The 15,495-nt window shown below is 35.6% G+C and overlaps 1 protein-coding gene across 1 annotated transcript; it reads right to left on the bottom strand.

Annotated features, from left to right (window-relative positions):
* Positions 1-85: 85 nt before the first annotated feature.
* LOC132046532 (auxilin-like protein 1) lies at positions 86-8,421 on the bottom strand. The gene is made up of 8 exons (XM_059437185.1): positions 7,998-8,421; positions 3,595-7,027; positions 3,459-3,525; positions 3,214-3,284; positions 3,065-3,130; positions 2,893-2,982; positions 2,028-2,204; positions 86-285 (listed from the first exon to the last, which is right to left on the bottom strand). Exons 1-8 carry the CDS (start codon positions 8,360-8,362, stop codon positions 250-252), a joined length of 4,305 nt encoding a protein of 1,434 aa, XP_059293168.1. The 5' UTR covers positions 8,363-8,421; the 3' UTR covers positions 86-249.
* Between the last annotated feature and the right edge of the window lie 7,074 nt (positions 8,422-15,495).

The following is a 15,495-nucleotide window of genomic DNA, read 5'->3' on the forward strand; positions in this document are numbered from 1 at the left end:
TTATCATTTTTCTTAATCATTGGAGGGAAACGAGAGATAATAATAATAATAATAATACGAACAGTAAAATGCAATAATACAGCCCTTTCACGGAAAAGTTTCATTTCAATGAATAGCCATGTTAGCCCATTTTCTTTCAGGGCAGATTTCTAAAGCTTGCGCTTACATGCAGAAACTAAAAATAATAAGAAAGAGAATCTACTCACTACTGTGCAAATTAAATGTTCAAGCGAGCAGACAAGTCTTCAACTACCTCTCCTCAGAGTTGAACCTACTCCATGCTTCCTGTAGACACAGAAGAATGATAACCACTAAGAGAATTCAAAAATAGATAAGACAAAGGGAAAGGGCCATGGGAAGAAGGGCAGAGGTGAAGCTGGCAGGAAGAAAACAAACTTTAGAGTAAGGAAGTAGAGGTAAATTCTATAAGGTCACAGATGATTTTCTTTATCTCACCCCAAAAATAAGGCCATTCTGATTTAGAGTTACACATTCATACAGAACAGACATTTAAGAAAAATAGACTTAAAAAAGACGAGTGGGAAGGGGGAACTAGAGAAACAAAGAAGCACGTAGATCATCACATTACATATTACTTAATGGAGTTCTTTTTTATTTTTATTTTACCGATTAGTAAGTCATCAAATGATATTCTGCTGTCGTGATAGCTAACATACTAATATATGTCACCCTGTTTATTCTATAACTAACTAGACACTGTAAAACAGTTTCTGTTTGTCATCTTACAACTACTAAAATGGGCTTGAATAGAGTGAATTGATATAGAGGATTCATTGAGCCAGCCAATAGTTTGGGGTTGGGGTTGAATGATTGACATGACAACTGGTACAATTCCAAAGTACTTCCTGTCTCCCAATTTATGTGGCAAAGTAATATTTGAGAAGTCAAATAGGCTCGTTCTTCCTTGAACACGTTTTTCTTAAGTTTCAAAAGATTAACTATCATGACTAATACTACTTTTTATGTAGTTTTTCAAAAATGCAAATTTTATTTCCAAAAACTTGAAGAATCTACATTCAAATTCTCACTGAAAATTAAGTACTTTGATCCTCGTGCTCCTAATCTTGTCGCATGAAGTGGAACGGAGGGAGTACCTACAGATGCTAACGATGTACTTTTGAACTTGAGGCACAAAACTTATGACAAATTCCGAATATACTAGTGGGTTAAAGGTCAGTTAACAGCCATTATAATAGAGTAGTCATGTATCCCAGGGCATGGCCTAGTGGTCAATGAAGTGGGTTGAGAACCATGAAGTCTCAGATTCAAATCCCAGCGAGATAAAACACTAGGAGATTTCTTCCCATCAGTCCAAGCCTTGATGGATGGAGTTAACCGGTACATGTGCTGGTGGGAGGTAGCACGTAAACATGACATTAGTTGAGGTGCACATAAGTTGGCCTGGACACCATGGTTATATAAAAAACAAACGGTAGCAGGTACCCCGTGAAATTAGTTGGGGTGCGCACAAGCTGGCATGGGCACCACGGTTATCAAAAAAGTTGCAGGTACCCCGTGAAATTAGTCGAGGTGCGCACAAGCAGGCCCGAACACCACGGTTATCAAAAACAAATATAACAGAGCAGTCATTCTGCTTGATAATATTGTGTCATGTTTCCACAGGCAATCACCATGGTAAAGAGCACTAATATTTGAACCTGCATGTCGTGCAGTTTTCGGCACATCTAACAGAACTTTCCATCAAAAGCAAAAATGGAACAAGCAAAGTCTTTTGACAACCAGTACGATCACGTATAAGATATATGTCAAGTTAAGCGAAAGTTGTGGTGCAGAAATTGGTCACATCACAGACATTTTTGATCAATTGTAACAAGGTCCTGATAAACAATGAATAGGTCCACAAAGAATAATCTCGTTGCTGGCTAAGTCAAACTAAGAGACAAACCAGTCACCCATAGGAAGTACTAGAAGCTTAAATTGGTATACCGAAAGGGGACAGATGGATAAATTTAGACAAGTAAAGAAAGCTAAATCAGAAAACACACCTTTAGAAGATCAAAGACCTTCTCGCATATATACTTATGATGAATACTAGCACCTCGCTGTTGTAATTTGTCAGGATGCACACAAAGAGTTGCTTTCCTATAAGCTTTCTTCACTGCTGCAGAAGTTATTACTTCTGTCAGTGGAATTGGCTGCCAACCGCTATTAGGCCCAAGAATCTGCAATTAGGAATAGATACATTGAGTTTCAACGTTGTGGAGGTTGACCAAAAATCGTATGATGACAAGTGTGAAAAGACTGCCATATGTCACTACTAAAAACTCAAAAGTAATCTTTACTATTGACATGTCATGCGGTCATGTTCTGATGTCAGCCAGAGCTTTCTCACTGCTATGATTGATTATACAGCCCATATGTAACACTTCGACAAGTAAAATCCTCGATAAAATGACCAAGAAGCACGTAAGAGTTACGAAAAAAGGATGTGACATTCTTTTACAGTTCTGTTTCAAACTGCACCACTGTCCTGTCAGCAAATGTTAGGAATGTTTGTTTCGATAGACGCACTTACTCACTCCAATTATTTGATAGAGGTAATTAAATGAAGAGACCAAGTAAAGGCTAGATTGAGCAGCTAATTTTAGCTTAAGATATATGCCTCAAGACACTAACTTGTTTTGGTTGAAAAGACCTATTAAATGAGAATGAAACACCTTCACTTAAGCAGTCAAATGACTAAGCAAAGGTTAATCTGTAATACATAAATCAAGTACTGTTACATCTATCTTGATGAATATCTATTTGGTACAGAATTAAGATGAACTTGGCACTATTCAAAAAGCACTTAATATTGATTAGCCAAAGAAAAGCATTTATCCATATAAAGCATTAGAATAGAAAGCATACATATTGCAAAGTTGAAAGCAATGCACGTAGATTGCCTTCTTTCCCGCTTGACCACCTTTTCACTTCAGCATCCAGAGTGTCAGCCAACCTCTGCAGGAATCCCTCAAGTAAGAAAATATGAAATGTAGATGATTCATGATATACTGTGTTATGCAAAGAGATGGATACATACATTTCTCTCCGTTTGCTCCCTCTGAGCTTGAAGATCACGCATATTTTTCTCTGCCAGGGCCTTAGCCTGAAATCAGGACAAAAAAAAGTTCTATATAAATAAAAGAAAAACAACTTTTAACAGGGAACAGATGGTTAGGAAGCACATACAGCGCGCTCTGATGTTCTGCGATACCTCTCCAACCGAGCTTTACATCTTTGAGGTGATTCACCTTCAATGCCTGCAAAGCATTTAATCTTAGTCGAGCCTTCACAAGAAAAATTTAATCTTGAAAAGTTACTTGTGCAACTAAACAAACATGAAATTCAGAATGCCTAATATCAGGAAACATGAGGAAAACTAGACTATAAACCAAATGAAGGGGGTAAAAAAGGTCTTGGTGCCATATACGTACCAGCATGAGCTGAAGAATACGAGTATCTCAATTTTGAGGTCTCTGTGCTCTGATGTGCATGCTTCTCCTGTCAACAAATCCCAATAAGTAGGCAGCTGGCATGCATTTCTACTTTTAGGAAGGAAGAGATACTCACAGAAGAAGAGCTCTGTCTCATTTCAGTGCTCCTAGAATAAGCAGAAAACTTTTCAGAAGATGACCTTTCCACTCGTTCGCATGATTCCAGGGTAGCCTTCTCAGCCATTGCTTTCTCAAAAGCTCGTTTTCGAGCCTCTGCAGTTGCTCGTTCTACTGCAGCCCGCTCCGCCCTGAGCCTAGCTGCTTGCTCTGCTGAAGATCTCTCCCAAGCCTCTGCAGATACCTTCTCTGATCTTTCTCGGGCCTCCGCCATAGTTCTTTGACGCATTTCAGTTGCAGCTTTCTCCATGGCAGCTCTTTCTACTCTCCCACGGGCTTCAAGATATGACTTTTCCAGAGCTTCACGAGTTACAGACATCCGATCCTTTTCTCTTTCCCTTTCTCTCTCCCTTTCTTCTTCTAACTTTCTCATAGATTCTTCCTCCAGTTCTCTTTCTTTTTTCAGTCTTCCATCAGTTTTTTGGGCTTCAGGAGTAATGATTTTGTTTGAATTTCTCTCTTTCTTTTGGGGACTTCCAATTGCGGCTCTCTGGTCTGTACTTGACAGGATCTCAACATCCTCTAGCACAGCAGCCAAAGCATCTCCAATTTTCTTAGCATTTGTGGCCCATTCCCTGGCAACCTGATGAGCTGTAAACTTTTCACCGGTAACTTCCTGATTAGTTCCAGACTGAACTACCTTGGTGTTCACTTTTGGCCTTTCAGCATTTGTTCCATTTCTATGGTTAGAGTGATTAGCTGTAAACTTTTCCTCTGTAACTTCCTGGTTAGTGCCAGACTGAAATCTCTTGGCGTTAACTGTCAGACATTCAAGAGGCTTTCCATTTCTTTGATCAGACTGATTTCCAATTTCAGAAGCAGTCTTCTTCAGTCTATCTGACGCTTTACTTATGTAGATACCAGTTCCATTTGAATCGGTTAAATGCTCATTCAAAGAAGTAGACCCTATTGCATCTGCTCTTTTACTTGGATCTTTTCCATGCTCCAAGAGATCTTGTCTCTTGTAAACAGAGCTGCATCCATCTTTAGGCAGCAGATTGGTCAGTTCAACTTCTGATTCTTTTTCACAATTTTGCAACTCAGTTTCTAATCTCTCATTTTCTTCGCAGGAAAGGGCAGATTGAGTTGTGACCAGATTTACGAGGTTTTCTTCCGGCTTCTCGGACATTTTGTTCGCAAATAGAGTCTCATAGTTTGGTTGGCAAGCCTCCAATGCCGTAGCATCCTTGCGAACTTCAACATTAGTGTTCTGCTTCAAAACAGACCCAACCAATTCAATTGGGGGGCTATCTTCGGTCTGTTCGCGCAATTCGTCCCACTTAACATCACAAACATTTGTTTGCTCAGTTTCTTCAAGCTCACTGGCCCCTTCAGATACGTTCTCAAAATCTAATTTGGGAGCCAGGAGAGATTCTATATTGTTTTCTTGCTGCTCCAAAACCTCGGTCATTTCCATATCACCATCTTCTCCTTCGCAAGCGCCACTCAATCTTCCCTCAATTTCTTCTCCTTTTTCAGCCTCATTTTTTTCTCCTTCATGCTCTTTCTTCTTGAGAGCCACTCTAAATCGGCTGTCTCCTTGCTCCCACTCAAAAGCACCATTTGCATCCTGATCCTTTAGGTCCATCTTGAAGTCCACTTCTTTGTCCCTCTCACTGTTCTCTTGTTTGCAAGCTACCTCTGACTTTTCATTGTTCTTTTCTGTTTTAAAATCCTCTTTTGGTTTATTTGCATTGTCCTCCCAACGACTAACGCCTTCTTCTCTTTCAGAAACTGCATCAGGTTTCTTCTTCCTTTCCTGTTTGAGTATCTCATTTACTCTCTGTCCATTTCCTGTTTCATCAATAACATGCCTAAGTCCTCCCTCATATTCTTCAATCTCAGACATCAGCTCTATATCAATATGCCTAGCATCAGTATTTATGAATCCCTTTTGATCATCTAATCTTCTCCTGCCACCACTTAGTTTCACCGTAGCTTTACGTTCACTCACATTCTGGCCACCTCCTCCAATGTACTCCACACTTTTATGAGAACTGCTGCTTAGCTTCTCACTTGTTCTCTCTTGCTGGACTTTAACATGTTTCTCACTCAGACTAACATCCGATAAGTTTTCTTCTGCTATTACTGTCTCCTTATGATGCTCCAATTGATCACACAAATCTTCTTCTTTTGATCTTTGATGTGTATTAGCCCATTGATAGGACCATTTACCCACTTTTTCTTCACTTTCCTCTTTGCCGTCTGGATCCTCCTTTGCCACAACATTTTTGCAAGTTTCTAGACGGTCAAGTCTGTCAGTAGCTGCTTCAGATTGTCTGTATTCATGTGTTTCCCTATTATGCAGCACACCAAATTCATTCTTGACTTTCTCAGCAGACCCACAAGATGGGTAGGTTTCAACTACTTCAAAAAATTCTGCACCTTCCCTCCAAGCAACTCTTCCATCATCTTTATATGGTTGTTGAGATGACATATTACGCTTATCTTGCTCACTTTCTTCACTTTTTCCAGTAAATTTGAAATGTCCTCCTTCAATATTACCTGAATTAACCTCATTGTTCTTAAAGACTTCTTCCATTTTTCCTTCACACATGTTTTGTTCCATGTCATCTTTGTCAAATGTATTGCTTGGTCTTTCCTCCAACATACCATTCTCCAAATGGAGTTTTGAATAACATTTCAGATCTTGCTTCTTTCTCTCCATTAGCTCTTTTGCACTTCTAAGCTTTGCTTGAGCCTTCTCCATTGCTTCTTTTATAGCTGCAGAAGACGCTGCTGCAGATGAACTTGCATATACATCCATATCAAAGAAAGCTTGTGAACTATCACTTTGTTTTGGCTCAGAAGCACAATTGTTAGAAGCTTTGAGTCTTGAATTAAGTCTATCGAAGCCTTCTTTCTTGGAAGCCAGAGCAGGTGGCGGTCTTGATGGTGGCGGTAACCCTGAAGGCCTAGTTCTTAAGCTGATATCTGACACACTGAAGAATGGCTTATCTGGAGTACGACTAGCTTCACTACATTTCTCTGGAAGTTTTGAATCACTTCCATGCATGATATAACTGCTGCTCATATTACATGATGTGCTTCTTTTGGATTGCTTGTCTTCTAAAACCGGTCCACTCACGTCCACATTGTAGTTAAGATCAAGAGCTGGCTGTCTAGGTGGCTCCTCATCTTCTGTATTTCGAGAAGCCTGAGTTCCACTGACCATGTAAGTGTATCCAGGAATAGCATGCAGATGAGCAACATGTGTCATGCCATTTGATACAACTCCATCGCTACTCTGGGAAGTCATGTGATATGAAATGTTGAACTGCTTGGTATCATCAGATGAATGATGAACATCAGCACTAGAAGAGCTCTGACTCCTTTCAGAAAAAGCAGAAGGTTCTGACTCATTTGACAGGGTCTCACTTTGAGCTGGACTCCTTTTATCAGGAAAAGAAAAAAAAAAATTAAACATAAAACTACAAACCCCTTTGAACAGAAAAAAAAAAAAAAACTTAAAAACTTGCCACCTTTTCATATTGGGAGCACTGAAAAGGATAAAACTGATCCTACTAATTTAAACAGGCAAACTGAAGAAAAAACTTACCAACCTAACTACCTACTAAGTGAAATGAGAGTTGACTAAAGAAAATTGAGTGATACATTCTTTTGGTTTGGTTCAGTTCAGACATAGACTTGTAAAAGATATCCATGATTTTTACTAACTTTTCGGGAAAAAAGAAGTGTTTTCGACCTTTGATTAAAGAAATTAGCTCTTCACCTAGAGAATCATATAAACTCGTTTGAAAGATGAAAATCCAGCATTGACCCCCTTTTGTCAACTTGGCTGATGTTGTAAATGCATGAATCAAACCCCGACAATTACAAATTCTTGCCCTCTTTGCTGTTGGGTCCAAAGAGAAACCTCATTTTCTCAACTCGTTAAAATTCCAATAGAACCAAAGCTTTACACGACTATGTTTGGAAAAGCACAACAGAAGGTGAAACATAAACAAGCTCAAATTACAGAAATTAAGGCCAGACATACGCACAACCATGGCCTAGCGGTCAATAAATCAGAAAAATTAGACGATTTTTCCCATTTATCTAAATGGGGCTACATAGAGCTACCAGAACATGAACATGAAGCTGGCCATGATACCAGTGCTTTAATTTCAAATTTCAAAAAATGAAGAATTTGCATTCTATATCCCGAACCTTTGCAGCCAAAAAAAAAAAACTTTATCTATCTCAATTTGTCAAAAAGAAACTAACCATTTCTAAAGTCTAATACAAAAAAAATGCAGTGAAGGGAAAACTACTACTAACATACATTAGCAGTTTTCGCCAGACTAAACACATTTTCAAAGAAAAAAAAACTTGCAAATATACAATAGGAAATGGTCATACCAGGCGTCGTCAGAAGAATCATAACCAGAAGTAGATTGACGAACCAAATCCTCATAAGGAAGGGCAAAATCAAAAACATTAAACCCACCAAAAATCTCAGAATAATCAAAATGACAACTCTGGACATCAAACGACAGTTGATCATCAACAACAGGAAGATCCAAAATGGGAATAGATGAAGCTCTTGAAGAGTGAAAACCACCAAAAATCTCAGTATAATCCTCGTAACGAGGAGCTAATGTTGGAACACCGAACTTAGGTGGACCACCAAAAACGTCGTCGTATATAGACTTGCTTGGTGTTGTAATAAACCCACTGCTTCCATGGTAACTCTTTTTAGCAAATGAATGTGACAGATTTTCCATGGAAATGTGACACAGAAAAACAGTTTTCAGTGTGAAGTCTGAAGGGGTAATTAGTTAAGGAGAAGAAGTTGCTTTTTCAAAGTTATGTTAAGGATGACATTTTGAATATCGAGGAAACTTTTTTGTTTAGTAAAATATGTTTTTCTGATGGGCGATTAACGTTAGTGGGAAAAAGGAAAAGAGAAGACAGTAAGCGTGGTAACAAAAGAGACATATAACTCCGGCACCTTTTCTGGGATTGCTAGCTCATCAACTTCAACTGTAGCTTCTTTTTCATTTTGTTTTCTTCTTTGTTTTACTCTGGTTTAGTCAAAGCAAGGCAGAAATGGTTTTTTTTTTTAAATAAAAAAAGTGAATATTGGACCATTCAGTGATTTTTCTTTCAATAATACTCCTTCCGTCCCATAATAAGTGTCAGCATAGTCAAAAATACGCATATTAAAAAACCAATAATACAATATAAAATTTATTAAATTATTTCTATATAATAAAAATAAATTACTTTTATCTCTTGATTAGAACATGCATAAGAAGTAAATCTTTTGACATTGAAAATCCAATAATACAGAGTTACTATGTGGCTTTTTCAATCATCATTTAGATGTTACTTTATTGTCCAAGGATAGAATTGAAAAAAATTAGTCAATTTATGTCTTGATTTTCTAAAATGACACTTATTATGAGATAATAAAATTTGGTTAAGATAACACTTATTATAAGACGGAGGGAGTAATAAAAGAATCTCAAAATGGATAAGTATAGGGAGTCAGGTCTTGCTTTTACAAATTTTAATGAGGTCAAAGATGGAAATGTGATTTTAATTTTATGAGTTTTAAATTTAAAAATAATGATATTAAATATCTAAGTAGTAGTAATTTAAGTTTTATACTATTTAACAAACTTCTTAGTATATTTACCGAGTTTTTGAACTAAAGTTATTAAATTTGATCCAACTGTTAAATAACCTTTTGGTTTTGCCAATGAGTCAAAGAAAGAAAAATTAGTCTTTATACCATTTGACCAGACATCATTTTCGTAAAAAAGGAAGTTACACCCCCTTGTGGAGATTAGATCATGAAATCAATTTATCTAGTTTTGTTTGTTTTCAGACATTGCTCATTGATACAAAATTTGATATGAAGTTTTCTTTTTTTTTTTTTTAATGGTAAAAGCCGTTTGATTCTCCGACCAATCCAGGAAGCATAAACAGTCTTTTAAAAAAAATTACTAGTACCACAACTGAACTAACTGTTCCTCAGAGACAGTTTAGTGCCTAGCACGTCACAGTTATTAAGCTGTAACGTACTAATACTATATCTTCTCCTCTCCTGGTAACTCAATAAGAAAATTAAAAACATTATAGCAACTGAAAATACTAATCAACAAGGAAGACTTGGTCAAAAATTAAACAAAATTAAATTTTTAATGTAAAACTGGAATCTCGGAATTATTGGAATGGTTCATCGTGATTTGGATATTACTAATTCTAGTCCAAAATGAAGAGTAGTTATTTTGGTGAAATGCATTCGTTTGAAAATGTTTGACTTTATAGAAAAACACTAAGTAATTTATATATTTTTTTCAAATCTATTGTTTTTAATTAGTTGTATTAATTAAGTGAGACGTTTAAGGGGAGATAAAAAAATAATTTAGAAAGATGTTATTACAGTCAAACCTCTCTATAATTGTCATTCGTTATAACAGCATTTCATTATCACGGCCTGATTTTCTCCAGAATCGATTTTTCATATTATATTTTACTTCTCTATAACAGCATTCTACCTATAATAGCAGTGACATTCATTATAACGGTACCCTCTTTATAAAATTATTTTTCTATAACGGCCATACTCAAATATTATGTAATATTTTGTAAGAAATATATTATGTGTAAATATAAAACGTTAAAATATTTATGTTATTCATCATAATATCATGCACATAGTAAATATGAGCGCAATAGAATACGACAAGCAATTAACACTCTTGTAGAAGCATGGAATGATGTTAAGACCTCTACCATTCTCAATTGTTGGAGAATACCGGAATTCTACCTACAAATGACAACTCCAATGTCAATAGTGAAAATTTAGAACTTTTTGAGGGTGTTGGGAGTGTGCCATCACTTATATTCCAAATCCCATCTCATAACACCAATCAAGCAAGGGATGCTACCATTTATATGGAGTTTGACGTAACACTTGCAATCCTTGAAACTTACACTGATGAAGAGATTATTGCACAAGTGATTGGAGTGGAAGAACGAGAGACGTCGAAGGATGCAGAAGGTGACAACGATAGCGATGATGAGGAGCCTCAACCTACTGCTACTTGGGGTGAGGTAGAAGAGTCAGTTGTTAAGATCTTATACAGTGTTCAAGGGAAAGCTATTGAATTCCTTTTTGCTGAAAGTTTGGACAAAATTCTTCGTCAATTTAAGCGTTATATTATCACTAAGAGACTTGGATTTACGAAACAACCTACAATTGTAGATTTCTTACGTCAAACTTGAAATATTTAAATTTCAATTAATTTTAAATGCATATGTTCCTTAAATTTTAATTCTTTATCGATATTGTACAACTAGTTATGAATTCATTAGTCTTTTCAATTTTTAATTAATGAGATATGAAAATCAATTGAGATTTTAAAATTAACAAGTAAATTGTTTTCGTTTATAACATATAATTGTTTGCGTACTTTTGTTTATAATAGCTAAATGAAATCTAAACATCAAATGTCAGTATACATACATAACAAGCTTTCACTATATAAACCGCGAAATTTGGGACAAACGCTGCCATTATAGAGAGGTTTGACTATATATATCTTTCTTAAAGAGCGTAGGCAATTTGCAGGATTGCCCTTTGCTGCGGGTGGTCCTTAATTTTTGCCCCTCAAATTGGTGGTCTTTAACTTTTGCCCTTCGCTAAAAAACCCCTTGGTTTCGGGTTCGAATCCCACTTAGTCAAAAAAAATTTAAAAAATCACAAGATAGAGGTTGGACTCGCAAGGCAGAATTTTGCAAAATTCTGCCGTGCGAATCTAAACATTTGCCTTTCGATTTTTTTTTATTTTTTTTTACTGAGCTGGGGTTCGAACCCATAACCTCGAGGTATTAGGCGAAGGACAAAACTTAAAGACCACCAATTTGAAGGGTAAAATTAAAGACCACCTCAAATGAAGGACAATCCGCGCAAAAAAATGTAAAATAAAACCTTAAAATCATATATATAATAACATAATATGGAGCAGAGTGAGTACGCCTAATTACAAGTGAAAAGATAGATTATTAAGTTGTTCAACTTAAACTAATTTGAAAAATCTCTAAATTTAGCAACTGTCATGGTCAGCATTATTGGTGAGTTTCTGGATACTGCAAAATTCAAGACAACTCAAACTTTGTGGATTGCACGTAGGACTTAATTGGCCCCATTCCATGTATTTCAATTTTCAAACAACTCATCATATAACTGCTCCCAAAGTTCCTTTTATAATATAGGTACTACCTTCTTTATTATAAAAAAATGTACGTCAGAAAAAGAAAAAAAAAAGTTGAAGAGGCGTAATTTGAAACAAATATAAATTAATAATAGAAGAGATTTGAAGAACAGAGATGAGAGAACCATAGTAATGTCTAGTTTTATACGAACTATGAGCATTCACAACAGAAATGGTAGAAATGGACAGACTTGTATATTCAACCTATAGCAGATTTAGAAATTAAAATCCGTAAATTTTATTTTTAATATACTTATCTTTATTTCTTTTCACACGCGTATACTATAAGGTTCGATTTAAAATGCAAATGAAGCTCGATTTGTAGGCCGTCCACTGATTCGAAGTTGTACAGCATTATTAGTTTGTTAAGAAGAATACAAAATACCTGTGTGTCCTGTGATTCCCTCTCTAATTTGTAGGCCACGCCATTGCCTATTTTGTCAACTATTTCACACAATACAGACAAGATTTTACACCCTTGTTTTCCTTGTTTAATTTCATTTTTTCAATTTCTACTACTCTATATACAACTAACTAACCTGAAGGTGAAAAACATTGCACAATCCAAGAGTGAATTTCCTTAAAGTGGATATATATATATATATATATATGATTCTTCTATTCTTTACAAAAGAATGAAGTACAACAATCTGAAGTTGTTTATCATGTCAAGTTTTTATTATTATTATTATTATTTTGCCGAGTAAATATATACAATTAAGAAAGATATATTTCGAAAGCATTCTCCCCTGAATTTGAAATTGTGAAATTAATATAAGTTAAAATAAACACAAATATTGGAACAACGGAAAATTTTGAAAATGAAAGCGATCCGAATTGTGATCTTTTGATCATTGAATTATTTTCGTGAGGATTAGAATTCTAATAACAGAACTACTGAAATCCACACAACTAAGAGAGTATGATTTGGTAGATGGACAACATGTATCACGTTTAATTAAATAGACAAATATATACTACATGAGATAAGAACAAAACGGTGCTTATCTAAGTGCTTTAAATACTTTTGGGGTGGAATTTTGATAGCCTTCTCACAACTGTTCTTGATGTGGACATGACCATTGCAGCAAAATAAATTGAGGGAAAATGATGGTTCTAGTTAGGTTATGCTCTGTCCCTTATAAAATATGTTCCAACACTAACCTATATTGTACTACTAACATCAACTAATATGCTCTATAATCCACTTGATGAATTGGTCACAGCTGGGACCACCAGCCTTATTGACAACTCTGTTATTCAACTAAAACCACAGATTATCTTATAAACACAACGTCGGAATCAGCAACACAATTGTCATCATAATTGCAAATGAGTATTTCGCCAGGCATTGTTATCCGAAATATATGTGGCCGTGACATATCTTAATTGCAAATGCTCACAAATTGGATAAGATTTAGATTGATTATTGTAGATATAGAACACACTAAATAAAAATCTTGGGATACTATTTACGTTAAACAGGTAACATCACATGACGCTGTTGAAATTATTCATAAAGATCAAGAACCATACTGGAAAAATGTGCCAAAACACAAGTGTTACAGACTTGGAAGAACAATTCAAGATGTAAAAAACAAGAGCCAATTTACTTTCCATAGGGCAACGAAGAGATGCAATTTTTTATTTATATATAAAATATAGCAATACATTTCAAAAAAAAAAAAAAAATTGTCCATATAGAAATAAGTTAGAACATGAAGTGAGACCTTTTTATTTGGTATGCCTTCTTTTAGTGCTGTTACCGGGACAACAAGGATCTCTACTTTGGATTACTTTTAACATTTAATCCTCAAACAGCACACAATTAGCTAAATACAGAGATATTTTCTCTTTATTCTCAGCATTACTTATGTTTTGTTCAAAGATTCAAAGAATTGTAACATAGGAAAGACAAGATTTAGATCCAAAACACGTCATTATTCTACTACTTTAATATGTCTAATAAAGAAGAGATAGGCTCTTCTTCTTGGTTACTCTTTGCATCAACCGACCAATTATGAATTGACAAGAGAGCAAATGATGAATGCTTTTGCTAATTCCTTATATTGAAAAAATATAGGAAAAGGAAGGCATTTGTTAATTATAGCATTGTGCAATTGAGACCATGAAGAAAAAAAGGCTCCTAAAGGCTAAAGAGTGTGTGCCTCTGGGTCCAATATGTTGGCTAACTTTATTCAAAGTCACATCTTGCTAAAGCCAAATACTCATTTCAATCATTGTCTGTAAACTTAATCATGTATGGATACAGACTACAGTGTGTACTTATTAGTCTAATCTTGTAGATTAAGGCTCCATATGTACATTTAATTAATCTGCAAGAAGTTAGTATGATTGCATGGACAGGAACTGCAAATAAAACACAAGCATGCAGCCCTTTGTCCTCAACATAATATACAAATCGCCTGCATCCACTCTTTAGTCCCTCTCTTCATGATATTATCACTTAGGTATTTCTTTATTGATCTTTGTCACTTAGGTACTTATTATTAAGATTTTCTCACGTCAAATCGAATTGCTTTTTCAAAATTTTCACTTATAGCATCATTGTAGTAGATCCTTTGTAGACTAAAATACAGTAACCTGATATGGCAATAAAAAAAGTTAAGACTAGCTATGTCCAATCAATATAACAATGCTAAAAGCACAAAAGAAATCGAGAGAGCATATCAATTACTGAATAGTATTGATCCCTAGTTGCTATTGGGACAATGCATTTACAATCAAAGAAGAGATATTATGCCCCTTAAGATAAATGACGAGTATATATGCCTCTTCGAAAGTAACCGCTACAATCGAAGAAGATATATTATGCCCCTTAAGATAAATGACAAGTATATATGCCTCTTCGAAAGTAACCTGAGACGAGGTAAGCCGTCAAAAAGTTATCACCCATTATCAGCTTAGCATTCCCTTCCATTGGATCATGGCTTTTTGAGCATAATTCTGCATTATAAAATCCTACTCATACCTTGCTAACCAAAAAGCTAAGTGAACACATAGAGAAGGACATATATTACCTTAATTACCACTTTGCAAATTATATGCAATTCAACTATCTACACAAATAGAGAACTTATACAGCGGCCAATTTGACTCCTCCCAAGAATAGAATTTTAATGTTGAGTTGTATTCAAAGATTAAAGAGAAATACTCACGCTGTGTGCACAAACGTATGAAGTTTTGAGGGCTATCCCCTTTGCGCAACTTATTCAAGAAAAAATATCCATACGATCTTCAAAAACTTTAATTTCATTTTGTTTGATGTCTTAATTGGACACTGCATCTTATCGAATTTGATTACAATCCTGTAGTTTCCACACTCCCCTCCCCCCCTATTTCTATATTCAAAGAAAAGGCATTTCTTAATACGTATACGTCCATAGTCGGCAATATTTTCCGCAACTTGAATTCCTACACAACCAAGACTATTAGTACATCCAGTTCTCGTTTTCTTGATCTAGAGCGCGTGGCTTGCGGTTTGAGTGTTTTTCTAACGCGTCTACTATAGGAAATGCTTGATCTGGAGCGCGTGGCTTGCGGTTGGAGTGTTTTCCTAAAGCGTCTACTATAGGAAATGCGCATCAAGAAATTGAGGTCGAGGAGGAAAA

The sequence above is a fragment of the Lycium ferocissimum genome, chromosome 2, assembly GCF_029784015.1.
Source record: "Lycium ferocissimum isolate CSIRO_LF1 chromosome 2, AGI_CSIRO_Lferr_CH_V1, whole genome shotgun sequence".
Lineage (NCBI taxonomy): Eukaryota > Viridiplantae > Streptophyta > Magnoliopsida > Solanales > Solanaceae > Lycium > Lycium ferocissimum.

Excerpts from the sequence above, each read along its gene's own strand:
- LOC132046532 (XM_059437185.1), bottom strand. The coding sequence starts at position 8,362 with ATGGAAAATCTGTCACATTCATTTGCTAAAAAGAGTTACCATGGAAGC. Across the intron at positions 3,131-3,213 it reads GCAGAACATCAGAGCGCGCT|GCTAAGGCCCTGGCAGAGAA; the intron begins GTATGTGCTTCC and ends TCCTGATTTCAG. Across the intron at positions 2,205-2,892 it reads TGCTTTCAACTTTGCAATAT|ATTCTTGGGCCTAATAGCGG; the intron begins GTATGCTTTCTA and ends TCCTAATTGCAG.